General features: G+C 48.9%; 3 protein-coding genes; 2 read left to right on the top strand and 1 right to left on the bottom strand.

Moving 5' to 3' along the window:
• The first annotated feature begins 3,871 nt into the window (after positions 1 to 3,871).
• On the top strand, positions 3,872 to 4,949 carry GSTUM_00004904001 (uncharacterized protein). XM_002836748.2 has 2 exons: positions 3,872 to 4,051; positions 4,121 to 4,949. Exons 1-2 carry the CDS (start codon positions 3,931 to 3,933, stop codon positions 4,789 to 4,791), a joined length of 792 nt encoding a protein of 263 aa, XP_002836794.1. The 5' UTR covers positions 3,872 to 3,930; the 3' UTR covers positions 4,792 to 4,949.
• A 174-nt stretch (positions 4,950 to 5,123) lies between these two features.
• GSTUM_00004903001 (uncharacterized protein) lies at positions 5,124 to 6,894 on the bottom strand (the record flags this gene model as incomplete). Its single annotated transcript, XM_002836747.1, has 3 exons — positions 5,124 to 6,471; positions 6,553 to 6,627; positions 6,731 to 6,894. The coding sequence occupies 3 exons, from the start codon at positions 6,892 to 6,894 to the stop codon at positions 5,124 to 5,126; spliced, it is 1,587 nt and encodes a 528-aa protein (XP_002836793.1).
• A 4,384-nt stretch (positions 6,895 to 11,278) lies between these two features.
• Positions 11,279 to 12,832, top strand: GSTUM_00004902001 (uncharacterized protein; the record flags this gene model as incomplete). Its single annotated transcript, XM_002836746.1, has 7 exons — positions 11,279 to 11,367; positions 11,471 to 11,543; positions 11,596 to 11,804; positions 11,878 to 12,011; positions 12,079 to 12,199; positions 12,282 to 12,324; positions 12,377 to 12,832. 7 exons carry the CDS (start codon positions 11,279 to 11,281, stop codon positions 12,830 to 12,832), a joined length of 1,125 nt encoding a protein of 374 aa, XP_002836792.1.
• Between the last annotated feature and the right edge of the window lie 1,711 nt (positions 12,833 to 14,543).

The raw sequence follows: 14,543 nt of genomic DNA, 5'->3' as shown, positions 1-14,543 counted from the left end.
GTGCTTTAAACTCGTACTCGAATAGAGCGAAGGTGGCGAGACCATACTTGTGGAAACATCCCGTTTAAAAAATCCGATACCCACAAGTAGCTCAACCTATGCCTAAAAACAGTGGGAGATTAATGGCTATCAAGTTGGTATCAAGTAAAGTACCAATAGGGTACTCGAGGGTTGCCCCCGCGCGAGTACTTGTAGATATGCTAGCCAATTTGACCACTAGTCTGCGGCAGTTTCTACCACTTTTTAATGCCTAATCCTTGTACTATAAAAGTGTCCGGGTGCTCGAGAAATATAGTGTGATATTTGCTGCCCTGATTACATAAGGCCCTGAATCTTGAAACATCATTGGTGCACACTATATTCGAGTACTAGTACAATAGCTTGACCTATTTTTGCTCCTATCCTACGGGACGCCATCACTTGAGGCTCTCACACAACCTGCGGTCAACAGAGGAAAGGGAGAATTAGGAAAGCGTGGCAAGGGATTCTAAAGTTCTGATTGGAACGTTTGGCTGCCCGACCCAATCGGTTTCCGTGTTTCCAACCCCTGTTTTCCGATTTATTTTCTACTGTCGCCTGTGCCAAATACCAACCAGAAGCCCACGGTCTCCCGGCCCACGCCCCTGGGAACCAAAATCATGGATGGATTCAGGGAGTATTTTTTTTCTCTCCTTTGTTTCTCTTTGTAAAATCATCGGTTGATTGCCCGTGTAATTGGTGCAGCATTTCTATGACCCTAAAATTAAGAAAAACTCCCTCATTGGTACTTAGTGACCATTTAACCTGAAACTGGACTATCATATCCCGACCAAGTCCCATCGCAACCAGAACCATAACACGATCGGCATAACAGTTAGTAATCCAACTGTTCCTAAACGACCTCCCAAGTTGCCGGGACAGGGCACTCCGGTCTTCTTTCGGGTTCTCGGGTACCATCACTTACTCACCTGTTGGTCTCTCGAGGGGGGTACTTGTAAATGGTTTCGCATAACTTACCCGCACACTAGCAACACGGAGATGCTCTTTCCACCGCAGCAGGAGATGGGGGCCATCTTGCTGCCTTTGGTGGCGGGGCGAAAAAAATTATGATATTCGCAAGAGCCCCTTGGGACCATGCGCTCAGATCATAACAGTCTCACCTGTACTCGAGTATATCCAAGCATAATTCGGCGAGAGCCGACTCCAACTCCTGTTATGATACGGCACCGTGCGAGTACAAGTGACAGGGGGTATGTGGGGGGACATTTACTCGTATCAAATTGATTTGCCTTTTTACACCAAACATTGCTGGGGCGGGTGGGGATGGCCACAAACTGAGGTGTCGGGCCGCCGTTCGATGGCTTGCTTTGTGACAGAAACCCACACTCTTCGGCGCCGTGGGCGGGTTTCCTCCGTTAGTCGCCGCTGCTCGAGTACCGTACCGGCACCACCAAAACTCTCGGAATCCACCACCTCTGTCAGAACCCCCAAGAGGGATCAGCGCTTTACGGATTTAGTAACGGATCAACCCACTGGATGTGTTGGATCCCGTTAACCAGTTTTCGCAATTCCGTCGACCCCTTAAGCTAAACCTATCGCGGGATGACGGCCTGACTGCTATTATGGATTCTAGGAGTTTTTGCGGTGTGATAGCCAACTTAGTGGGCACTAATCGCTTTCTTTAGCCAAAGGAAGAAAAAAATGCCCCTTAAAAAACTCGAATTCCGTCACACTCTTGGGAGCTCCCGATTTTGCTAGTGTCGACCTTTCAGTTGTGCATTACATAAGAGTCCAACCGTGGGATTTCGAGGGAGAAGTGCACCGTGCGCTTGGACAAGAACTTCGATTTGATAGAGAAAATCCTGCAGAACATCATCATGTTTTGTCCAAAGGGGTAATCCCGAGCACGGTGCTGAAAGAAAAGGGTAGGGAGTCGTCGTCGCAGGTTCGCACAAGAGAATGAACAAAGAAAAGAGGGAAGAAAAATCAATTATCGTCACAAATGTGTTCATGTTCGTCCTCCTCCTTCTCAAGGAGGGTCTCGCTGCCTTCCTCTTACTGAGGCACCTGGGAGAAAGCAGGGTTATCGGAGCGGCCCTCAGCTACACAACGATGGCCAGGATTCAACACACTTCGTAGATAATAGCTTCGATCGTCTTTGAAAATTACTTATCTGGCCTTTGGGGTTTCTTGTCAGATACCGTAGGTCCACCTACAGCTGCGGGAATCGGGATTTCCCACAACAGCGCCCCCTTAACTGCGATTTTTTGGTGTGGAAACCAGAGGTTTTTTGAGCCACAATTTCGCTTAAAGCAAGCACGGTAGTAGAGCGGAAAAAGATAACTTACATATATTCCCAAAACACGGAGAGATGCGGAGAAGCAATACTGTACAGTAGGACCCCAATGCCAAACTCCTGGCTGATATCGGTGTCCGAGAATCCCCTATCTTAGTACGATACAATTGGAATTCTCTTCATTCGTGTTGGAGCTGGGTGGAAGTGTGGATTCTTCTTTGACCCTTGCCCTCTCCTCTCCTTCTCCCACGCCCCACTTCGGCACTTGTCGTGCTTGAGTGCAAGTACAGTACCGGGGAGATGTTTTCGTATCATACAGTACGAGTACAATGCAAGCTAGTTATCCATCCCCGTCTTTCACTCGAGTAACCGTACTAGTACTGTACGAGCACCGAGGCATCTCCCAGGGCACTTCTAACTCACCAGTGTTTTTGGAAGCTACTATTTGAGTGATTTGGTAAGGCGAAATTCGCTATTGGTCCCTAGTGTCTGCTTACATCATAGAAAGAGAAACATTACAATCAGCGCATTCAATCGGCAAATACCGTATCCATAGTAAAACAAATACCAGTAAAAAATAGGCGAATCAAAATTTTATGTAATCGAGAGGGAATCTCTTTTACCAAGACTTAGCGCCATACTTGTCACCCTTTATCATCATGTCCCTGCATTGGCAGGTACCGATATCATTTTAGTGTGTGCATTGGCGGGAGTGGAAACTTTAGCCTCACCCTGATCCAACCTGTTTACTCCCCCTCGGGAGAAGCCGGCCCTGGCCGGGAAAGTCCTCGCTTTGTAAGAGTACCGGTAGTACGGTACCGTGCTCGAGCACAGTGCTTGTTATGATAGTACGTGTAGAAACGCTCGGTCGAGAGGGGGGTGCTTATCTTTGGAATGCTGTATAACAGCATCATAGCTGATTCTTGGGGCGGGCACTCGAGTATGGCGGTGCGACCGCCATAGAGATGGTTGGATCATGCCCCTGTTAAACTCTCTAACAGTTACATGCTGGTTACTAGTTCGAAATTCCCAAGATCGATTCCGTTTCTTTTTCTTTTTCTTCCCCGGGTCCATCCCACGTTAAACCTGTCTGTCTAGAGTACTCGTACTGTACCATTCACGCCGGCAATTGCAGCTGGGGTGGGTGGCGCTTCTGTGGCCTACTCGAATAATCCACATGTACTCGAGTACAGTACTCGGGCGGGGATCCAGCGCTCGTGCAGAACGTACTTGTACTGTACCGTTATCAGAGCTTGGGTCTTCCCCAAAATATTTCCAACTGCTCCACGAGAATCCCGGGAAGCCGTTTCTGCCGTGCTATCCAGAAAAAGCGTGCGACGGGAGGTAAGTCACGATTACTTGTACCATTGTTACAAGTACGAGTACTTGCACAAACCACGTGTGGGTAGGCTGGTTGGGGGGAAAGGGGGGTGGGACGAAGGGACCCCATTTCCTCCGCGTTGCACGGAAAGACGGCCACAAGGCTTCTGCCTTTAGCCTTAAGCCAGAGTTACAATAGTTTGATTAGAGCGCGCACTTTCGCACTTCAAACCCTCTCTATTCGAGTACGCTATATCTATCTACCGCGCTTGTATTGTATGCACAGTAACTTAACCCACGGAATCATTACCATGTCAACAACGTACAATTCCACCATGAACATGTACCGCCGTAGCGGCGAACAGGTTCCCACTGCGACACCGTACCCATGGCCACACGATGCAAGCATGTCACCAGAAACAACAGCACTGATAATAATCGACATGCAAAACGACTGTGCGTTCATCTCCAAAACCCCCCCCCTCTCATAACGGTATCAAGACTTACGCGACAAAAAAAATAAAGTCTGTTCGCCAAACGGCTACCTCAGCCATCAAGGCTACTCCCTTACCCCGACCCGAGCGTCGATCCCAGCGATCCGTACCCTCCTGACACTCTTCCGCAAGCACTCCTTCCCCATAATTTTTACCCGAGAGGGCCACAGGCCGGACCTCTCCACCCTCTCCTCCCGGGAACTCCACCGCTCCCGGAATAACCCTTCAGGCCTCGGCATCGGCGATCAGGGGCCCCTCGGCCGCCTCCTCATTCGGGGGGAACCCGGTCACGACATAATCCCAGAACTGGCCCCACTCCCCAACGAACCCGTGGTGGACAAACCGGGCCGCAGCGCCTTCGCTTACACGGACTTTGAGCTGCTCTTGAGGGTCAAGGGGATCAAGAATTTGGTCATTACAGGGGTAACCACAGACGTTTGTGTTAGCTGCACCATGCGGGAGGGGAATGATAGGGGGTTTGATTGTCTGCTTGTTCGGGATGCGTGCGGGGCGAGCTTGCAGAGGTTACATGATGCTGCGGTAGAGATGGTTGGGACTGAAGGGGGGATCTTCGGCGCTAGTGCTGGCACCCAAGAGGTGGTTCGCGCCGTTGAGGCTTGGGCTGCGAGGAATGTGAGGGGGTTGGGCAAGGAGGAGGATGGAGAAAGCACGGGCAGCAGCGGGGATAGGAGTGATGAGTGAAAGGTGATGGGTTTTAGGCGAGGGTTAGTTGGGGAACCAGAGGAATAACTTGGGCATCGGTTTTTCATACTTGGTTGGTGATTTATGTGCTGGTGTAAATTGTACCATGGCTTTTTTGTGAATATCTTTGGCAATGAATTGGATTGGATTTTTTCTTGAGATCAGGATTCGCTCCGCTGCTACATGAAATATACTATTCGCTATTAAAAAAATTTCCCTCGTGGTTACCGGGGAGAGAGAGGAGATATAATAAGTGTCAATCGTTGTACATCCAAAAAATATATAAAAAAAAATAGCAACTTAATTCGACCGCACTTGAGTGACTACAAAGTTTATTGAAGCTCTGAGTTGCCAATGCTCCCTGAATCGGCTAGCTGCTTAGCCGCCTCTTTGTAGTACTTGGGCCCTTCGTAATTCCCAGTTCCGTGAACGAACCACCAGAAAGTGATGAGAACAACAAATCCAGATACAATCACACTAGTATAATTCATATTCCCGGCCTCAACGGGCATAGCAAACGGGAAGCAGAAGAACACGACTGTTACAGCAATATATAGCAGCGAGATGATGTTTATAGCAAACCCGGCCCTTCCGAGATGGAAAGGACCAGGAACAATGGTTTTGCGGCCGGTGAGCACGTGTGGGAGGATAGCGCCGGCATAGGAGAGCGTCGATAGAACGATATAAGATCCGATGAGCGCTGAAAATGCGGTGGTGGAACCGACCTGGATAGCCCCTAGACAAGTAGTGACGACCGAGACAGCAATGGTAGCTCTGAGCGGCGAACCGAACGTCGGGGAAATCCTGGTGAAGTAGTCGCCAAATGGTGCGGCATTATCACGAGAGAGCGTCCAGAAAGTTCGCCCGCCGGTGATCAGCGTGCCGATCAGGGTTGGGAATGTAGCCAGGAACAGCACTGCGGTTAGCCCGAGAGCCCCCGGGGTGCTACCAGTGGCCTGTCTGTAGATCTCCGACGTTGGAAATTGCGATTGGGAATCGAAAACGAGTTCGATATCATTGATGGAGTAAAAGAGTGCGATAAGATAAGCGAAAGCAGTGATGAAGCTGGTTCCGATCTGGATCATTATCCCCTTTGGAACGTTCTTCTCCGGCTCCGGGATTTCCTCGGCGACATGGGACTGGCAGTCCGGCGTGCCAACCGCGAAAGCGGCGTTGATGAGACCGAGAATGAAGCAGAGACCGTCATTATTCCACCCGGAAAGGTCAGTGTATTCTCTCCAAACGAATTTATCGCTAGCGCGCCTGCCCCGCGACATGATGGCCAGGACCATGATCGTAGTGAAGAGTCCACCCATGCTGAGGTAGAATGCAATCTTGTTGATCAGCGGCAGGTGACGGTTTGCGAAAATGACAATGCAGCAGCACATCCAGTTGACGATCTGGTATGCGATGAAGACCTGCCACGATTTCCACTCAACCTCTGGATAGCTGAGTTGGTAGAGAGCTACCAGTTCGGTTCCTAGAGTGCTAGAGATAGAGGCTGCCGATAGCAGCCATCCACAGAGATTGAGGAATCCGGCGTACCATCCGACAACTCGGCCGTATCTGGGGCCCGCAGTGACGGATGCCCAATGATACACTCCTCCGGAAGAAGGAATTGAAGAAACCAATTCCGCGAGAGAGGCTGAGATCAAAGTGTAGAAGATTGTCACGAGGATCCTGGTCCCTGATTAGCTATATTGCAACTCCAAAAGGATACTCCAGCCGGGTGCGGGGAACCAGAGGGAAGAAAAAACTCACAATCCATAGAGAACGGCCATAGGGCCTCCATTGCCGATAGCTACCACGATAGTCCCGCCAGTAAGACTCCAGGCGCTATTTACACCGCCGATGCCTCCATCAGTAACCAATTCCTCTTCAATCTCTCCCCATCATACTACAAAAAAGGGCGCCGTTTAGGGATAGGAAAAACACTCACTTTGCGATAATGATCCCCAAACTGGTCAGGCTGAATAGGCCAAATCCTCTACTCAACACTTGTTTATGACCCAAGGCTGCCTCCAATTTAAGAGCATCTTTATCTTCAACGCTCAGTTCCATATCTTTCGACATAAGCGCCAATTCCTTCGCATCTGGTGCCATTGTCGCCACAGTCGCTTTTCCGGTCGCCGTATGAAAATCGACTCTCCTCTCCTCGGGCCTGCGATTCAAAGCAAAAAAAGGGGGGGAACGAATAAGGAAATGTGCAAATGTGCAAGTAAAGTAGAGTCGAAAAACAGGGGATATTAAATTCAAATGGGGGGCTTTAAACAGAGAGCAAGACCACTTCTAGTGTCGTTTCCAAAACTCTTGGATATTCCCTTCGTTCTATGTCTTCGCTCAGTATTGTACTCGCGCAGTGGAGATGTGAAGCCTGGTGTAGTACTCGTAGGTAGGTAAGGATTCTCTTCAGGCGGGCTGAATTAAGCCAAAAGTGATGGCGCGATGTTCCTTTTTTTTCTTCTATTCCCTCCTCATCTTACCTTATCCACTTGGTTTCGTATTGCATAATATGGCACATACGATAGGATAGGCCTGGGGGGTCCCTTTTTCTTCTTTGCTACCGCCCATCCCCCGTCGCCCTTTTGCAGGTTTACAGAACGGGGGCTTTTTTTCCTACACCATTGCCCAGCTATCCCGCTCGGGCCACAGGGAACATGTGTGGGTCATCGAGGGAAGAGGGAAGGGAAGGGGCATATAAGTATGGACTGGGCGGACAAATCCGATTTGAAGAATTGAATACTCGAGTACCGGTAGTCCGAACAGACTCGGCTGGGGAGTGACATAACTGCGCCACAGATATTCGAGAAGCAGGGAGAAAGTTTACTCGTACAAGTACAGTACCCCCAACTCTTAGCTAGGCGATAAGTTTACGATATGTGCGCTATTTTGTTTTTTGATGCAGCGATGCTGGGATGGTGCTGGCACTTTAGAATCGACCCCCAGTGCCAGCAGAGCCCGTGCGCTCGTCCTAATATAGCAGGCGATGTCGCCTCTTTAGGCAATACATTGGCATATCACTCAACCAAACCTTTTTTTTCTTCTTCCCTTACAAGTGCCGCCCCTAAGTCCATCCAAATTTTGCCCCAACATTAAGTGCTATTAAAGCAAGAATTACCATGAAATCCGCTCTATAAATGCGTTCTTTACACGACTTGGGGATCATTGCACAGGAGGAATAAGCAAAACAACAGCATGTGGGTGTTGCTGCTGTTCGTGCAAGGGTTGGGAAAGTTTGGTTATCATGGAGATTGATTCTGAGCTGCCGGCACCTACCAGCATGTATCATACAAGGATGCGTACTTGTAACATTCTGAAGGTTGGCTGCGTATCGCGGCTTGAGAGGAGTGGATCTGTTGGATGGAAATGGATTCCTTGCTTAGCAGCCTTTCGGATTTTTCCCTCTGTTTGGAACCAGAACAAGTACGAGTACTGTATTGTGTATGATTCTCACTGCGGTTGCCGCAATTGAAGTTGCGGCAACAAAATTTTTCCTTCTTTTTAGTGCTCACAAGTACAAGTACAGTACTGGGTCGAGCAAGTGATTGATGAACAGTTAATTTAGGTTAGCCCACAAAATAGTCCCTGGGCGAGAGCATCTCCGTGGCACTTGCACCCACAATCAGGATGGTGAGCGCTTATTTTAGGTTAGCCTGCAGAGCAATCCCTGTCCAGCACTTTAGTTCGAAATCAACTCCCCGGTACTCGAGTGGTTGTACTATACTACTACCATGGTAGCTTAAAAACGAGTTCTAGGTTTGACTGCCCCCCAAGGTTGACATCCTAGATACTCGTACAAGTATTTTCTACCGACTTTTCTCTTACTTCCACACAAATCCAAGCCCGGGACCAAGTCAGGGGTTCCACCCACTGGCACCCAGCACTGTGAACGCTAAAAAAGAAAAAGGAAAACTCGAAAATTTGCGACCCAAGAATAATAATCGTATTGAGAATGAGAGTGGTAATCACAGTGCTAAAGGAGAAGTGTGCAACAGGACTCCAATTGCGCATTGCGCGGAAAGATGGGATCGGGGCGCTTCCTAGCTCCCCACAGTAGCCCCCCCCCACGGCAGCCCAACAACCCACGGTACCAGTGCTCGAGTATGTGCGAGTATCTTCTACGGTGAGGCCTCAAGAAGCCCCAGGGGAGATATTTCTGACACCACCTCCTCGGCCAGAAATATGGTTCACTGTATTATAGGTATCATAGACATGGTTCACCGCAGGCAGAGAGATCGGTTCTCGCCTGAAGTTGGGCCTCCCACAAGATTCTGGACGTTCGGAAATGGGGGGGGGGTCCGAATCCCAGGATCAGATACAAGTAACTGCAGCGAGCAGAAATGGCAGGGACGAACCTAGGATGTGGTGCGGTGTGCAATGCGGGAAGGATAGGATACGCTCTTCCAAAGCTGTCCACCCCCCCCGCCCTCCTTTTCAGTACCTGTGGGTTCTCATAAAACAAGATGTAACTGTAGATACTGTACGTAATTTGACAACGCCCCTCATTAATCACATCTAGTTCTATGACGGATTTTCTTTCCGGGAACAATCCCATACCGGTATGAGACCTGAGGCGAGAACAGGAGGAAAAAAAACACAGGACAAGAAGGGGTAAATGCAGGATGGTTCGTCTAGTATCCCGTATTCGGACAATTACTCACCGCGTCGAGCCGCTGTCCCAGAAGCTAGACGAACAGACAAGAAGCGGGATAGATAAAAGATCTTTTTTTTCCTTCTTTCTTTCTTTCTTTCTTCAGCCATTTTTGTAGCGATCCGAGTCTTAGCTCGGCGGTGGATTGACCGATTGGCTAAGTCTTATCTAGTTGCGCATTGTAGGTATCGAGTGATAATCATGGCGGAAAGTGTGGAATAGGAAGTACTGTACGAGTACAGTACAGTACAATGAAGCAGGAAGGAAGGAAGGAAAGGAATAGGAACGGAGATTGCAACATTATTGGTGTGGTTTCGCCTCATCATCGTGATTGATAGTCAATCCACCTTCCCGGTACCGAGGGTGTACAGCACAGCATCACCGCGATAGCTCTTCTTTCTGGGGCCGTGATTTCTTCCCAATTCTGACAACACAATGGAGTGCATATCGGTACTTGCACCTTGATGTGAGTTTTTTGGTAGCGTATCATAGGAGAACACGGCAGTTGGCTTGGTTGCTGTGGGTACCATATGCTACAATACATCCAGAATTGTGCCTTTTATACAACTCCTCATTCGCCAGAGGTGAAACCGCCTTGGGGGAAAAAAAAGGAATTCTTATCGCATTCCAAGCTCTGTTCCCCCCCAGGAGCCCTTCTCCGAGTGGTGGTTGTTGCGTGACCATCACTGAGACTTATCTCGGCATGGCATCTCGCTCAGTCCGGTGCAGTACGGTAGAGTACTCGAGCACAGTACAGTACGCATAGGGCGAGTGAGCCGAGATCGCCGGCCGGGCAACTATTCGACTAACTATGATATGGTGCCCAACTGGCCAAGCAATTTCAACACATATTCTATCGCTGATCGCTTGGCCAGCTGTTAGACATTGAATGTTAGACATTGTATCATAGAGAACCAGAAATAGACATAGCACAACAGGTGGTTGCTGTTGCTAGAGCTTCTAGCAGTCACTGACAGTTGCCTCCCCATGCAAACCAAACTAATAGTTAGCCATGGGAGCAGCACCAACAACAGGATAAGGGCCCCCAACTCAGGGGATCTACTGGTACCGGTACTCGAGCACCGGTATGACACCAGTGGTCTTCCCAGTATGGTACTGTACCCTGAACTGGTCACGTGCAAAATCGTGCGACACCTCCGATTCGTGAAAGAACCAATCGGGTATCAAGCATGATAATCACTATAACCTACCCAGGGAACTCAAACACTTTAGGTCTAGCTTTTCTATATTTTCCCTACCATATGGTTTTGAATTTTTACCTTCCCAATTACACTGTCAATGTGGTAAATTCCTACCTAGCTCAAAGGGGGATGACGGCTCCCCAGGGATGCCGAAGTGGAGTATCCAATGGAGATGCCTTTTTTCTCCTCTTCCTTTCTCCTAAACCCATGCCTCCACATCGACATACACACGTCCCGCCCGTATCGTCCCTTTTTTCGATCCACCCTCCCACTCCCACCTGCGGGAAGGGGGAAGGGGCGCAGAGGAAGGATGGAATGGGGGTGGGGGTGAGGGATGATGGATGTATGTATACCGCATGGTGTGTGGGGAGGAGGTGGGTAGTGCAATATTTTGAAGTAGAACCCAGGACCTCGCTGCTGCCTCAGGTTTCGGAGGATTTCCGTGTATTTTTTTCCTTCTCAGCCTTCTCATATCTGCCGTCCCCGCTCACAGAGAGTAGCTACTTATATCTATATATCCACGCTACCTGCCCCCCCCCCTCCCCAACCCTAAAGACAAGTGCGAATTGGGTCGAGGCAAGGCAGAGAACCACGATAGAGAGATAAACGAAGAAGAGTAGGAAGGAGAGACGTAATGGCTTTGACTTCACCGACACCAGAGCAGCTGACTGTAGAGTCATGGAGTATGTACAGTGTTGGGGTATTGTTGATCACTGGGAGAATGTGAGCCTTGTTTATTTCACTCCACTTGTTTCCCTTTGCTTCTTTTGAGAGTCTGATAGATGGAGCTTAAAAGCGCTAACTTTTTGAAAAACCGGAAAAACAGATACTCACGCTGTCTTATTCTCAATGGCTTCCGTAATCTCCAAACAGAAGACTTCCTCATGATCTTCAATGCTGTCAGTTTCTGTCTCGGTTACCAAAGCTACACCCCCAACTAACCTGTACTAGGTAATGTACACAATCCTCATGGCCGCAATCAACGTCTCCGGTCGTACCGCTACAAACCTGTTGGAGCCAGGAACCTTAGAAACCCTTACCCCCGATGACATTCAAATTCGGATATACGGCAGCAAGATTGTGATACTGCTGGAGCAGGCCATGTTGATATTAATATGGGGTATCAAGGGATGCATGATACTGATGTACAACCGTCTAACGTATGTGCCTTTGATTCTGTGGTGAATAACGAGAGAAAGAAGCTAAATAGATACTGACGTGGAATGGTTTTAGCACCCGTCTGCAACAGCAGATGTTAGTGAGAGCTGTTGGAGTTTATGTCGCCGCTGGATTCGTTGCGATTGAGTTGGCTTGGTTTTTGAGCTGTCGGCCGTTCAACGGATATTGGGCGTTGCCGGTTCCTATGGGTATGAAGGCTCTTTTAGGGGTTTATGTGCTACATGAGGCCTGACGGAGGTGCTGTTGTTGTCATAGAGCAATGCGCGACCTATCAGCACTATTCGATCGTTCAGGCGAGCTTCAATATCTCATCGGATTTGATGATGTTAGGCATCGCTATACCGTTGTTTCTTAGGGCCAGGGTGCCCAATAAGAAGTAAGTCACCAATTATCACTCTACTCTCCCACAACAACCTTCGATATCAGATAAGCTAATCCCCACTATCTAAATAATATAGAAAATTAATTCTAGTAGGCATTTTCGGCTGCGGTATCTTTGTCGTAAGTTTCTCCAACCCCCCTGTAAAAATGAAGACTAAAACAAAATGCCTAGATCCTCGCCGCAATCCTAAACAAATATTACAACTTCTCCAACCCTTTCACAACTATATACATGCTGTGGTACATCCGCGAAGCCTCTACAGCAGTCTACGTCTCTAACCTGCCGATGCTATGGCCCCTCTTCCGACGAGCCTTCAACATCGGCACATTCCAGGAACGCTCGACTCCAAAAAACAACTCCCAACCGCTATCGGACATGTCCAGGAAGAAGGGCACGCTGACATCTTTGGCCGGCAGCGAGGACCGGATCACACGCGAGCCGGCGCTCGAGATCGATCAGAGGATCTCGTTCACAGTCGAGGAGTATAGGGGTGAAGGGAAGGGCGGGGATGTGGATCTTGAGATGGCGTGTAAAGTGAGTCAGGAGAGTATTCGCCCACACAGCGGGTATGGGAGGGGAGTTTGTGTGCACAATTATAAGGCGGAAGTTTCGGCCGGTACTCCATGATTTTGGAAAGCTTGTTTGTTTATTTTTTTCTCATTGGGTTGGCTTTTTGGGATATATTTTTTACCTTGCTAGAAATGGCTGGATTGTGTGGACACTTGGGAGGTTTATACGATTGTATGGTTTGGTACGCTTGATGACGGTCTTACGGGACCAAAACATATTGTATCTATTACTCACCTGCCCCGGCTGGAGCAAAAGGGGGAGGGGGAATGGGGGAGTAAATTTTTGATTCACATGAGTTGAACGTTCAGTTCTCTGTATAATAGTGTATACATTTCGAACCATACCCGCGGGGCGCGGTAAATAACTAAGAAAAAAAAAAACTCCTAACCAAGACGAGCGGACGGAAATAGTCGGAGATATTCTCTAGCGTTACCAAAAAGTCCTCAGTTATTCCCGTCAGCGTTTCCTCCAAAGACCCGGAGGGAAACACAACCACTCACTCGCCGCCCCCTCCCCCGCCACCACCAACATTTACATCGGAACATCCCGCCGAATAGCCGCGCAGATCTGGGGCCAACTCGCCTGTCTCACTCTTATCTCGACATCAAAAAATCAGATATCTCATCTTCTCTCCCCCTTTACCCTCCCGAAAAAAAGGGTTCCTAAAATAATCTATCCCTTAACATAGAGTTTGCGAGAATAATCCCAAAATCAGATCCATCTTCTGTCTCACCACTTTTTCCAATTCGCGCACTCAGCGAGACATTCATTCATTCTCCACCCCCTAAACAAAATTCTTCACGACAGTGGCCGCGCGCGTTATCGAAATAAACGGAAGGGGTATTTTTTTTAGCCCCTTGATCTACATCCAGCTGCCTTTTTTTCCTCCTCTATTTCCTCCCTTTTCTTTTTCCCTTTACCTACTGTACGAGTACTGCGGGAGAAGCCATAAACAAACCCACGGTACCAATGCACGGAATACCAAGCCCGAGCGGGACGGGTCAAGACGTCTTATTCAGACTGTCCATTTCTCTGCCTCTCACACTCCCTTCCTTCCTTTCAGCAAACCGCTACTACCATCCCGTCATCACGAAGAGGAATAAACGAGAGGCAAGGAAAGAGAGGGAAGAGAGAAAGAGGGAAAAAAAACAAGGGAAAAAAAACAACATGCCATGCCACCCCCCGCCTCAGAAACAATCGTTTTATCCTTTCTCTGCGGAAGCATTGCCTTATCATTACTACTGGCGGTAATAGTCTCTTTAGTAAGAGCCTACCGGCGAACCTTATCACCTCCACCACCAATGCCAGCACCGGCAACCAGGGCATCGATGTCCGCACCGGCAGTGCCAGACGCAATCCCCGAGGAGCAGGATGAAGACGAAGAGGAAGCAAACAGATTACTTTGGTGGAGGATATTTCGCAAGAAACGGAGGAGGGCACGTGAGAGGAATGTTGAGGAGGCATTGGGTTCGAGAAGGAGGGGGGGTTTTTCATTAGGAAGGAGGTCTAGGATTGGTATGCTCTTCCCCCAACCAGTGCTTGCTTCGCCATTGGGATTGGATCGGAGCCAAGCTAATAGCGGGAGCAGCGAGACCTCCACCGGCGGTCATGGCCTCGGCATTATAATCACAAAACGACGCGACGGAGTTACGAAGTTCACGAGTACACAAATCCGCTTTTCTTTTCTTCACTTTACTGGGACCGATAAACGGTTACTGGAGGCGTAATTCTGATACCATTGTTTTTAAGGAGAGAAGGGAAAAACCTG

Source organism: Tuber melanosporum (assembly GCF_000151645.1).
Source record: "Tuber melanosporum whole genome shotgun sequence assembly, scaffold_16, strain Mel28".
Classification (NCBI taxonomy): domain Eukaryota; kingdom Fungi; phylum Ascomycota; class Pezizomycetes; order Pezizales; family Tuberaceae; genus Tuber; species Tuber melanosporum.
The sequence above is the reverse complement of the archived record's forward strand: the minus strand, read 5'-3'. Positions and strand labels throughout refer to the sequence as shown.

What these genes read in the sequence shown, in the direction of transcription:
- GSTUM_00004904001 (XM_002836748.2), top strand. Translation starts at nt 3,931, where the DNA reads ATGAACATGTACCGCCGTAGCGGCGAACAGGTTCCCACTGCGACACCG. An exon ending in AATCGACATGCAAAACGACT is followed by an intron (nt 4,052 to 4,120) that starts GTGCGTTCATCT and finishes AAAAAAATAAAG; the next exon opens with TCTGTTCGCCAAACGGCTAC.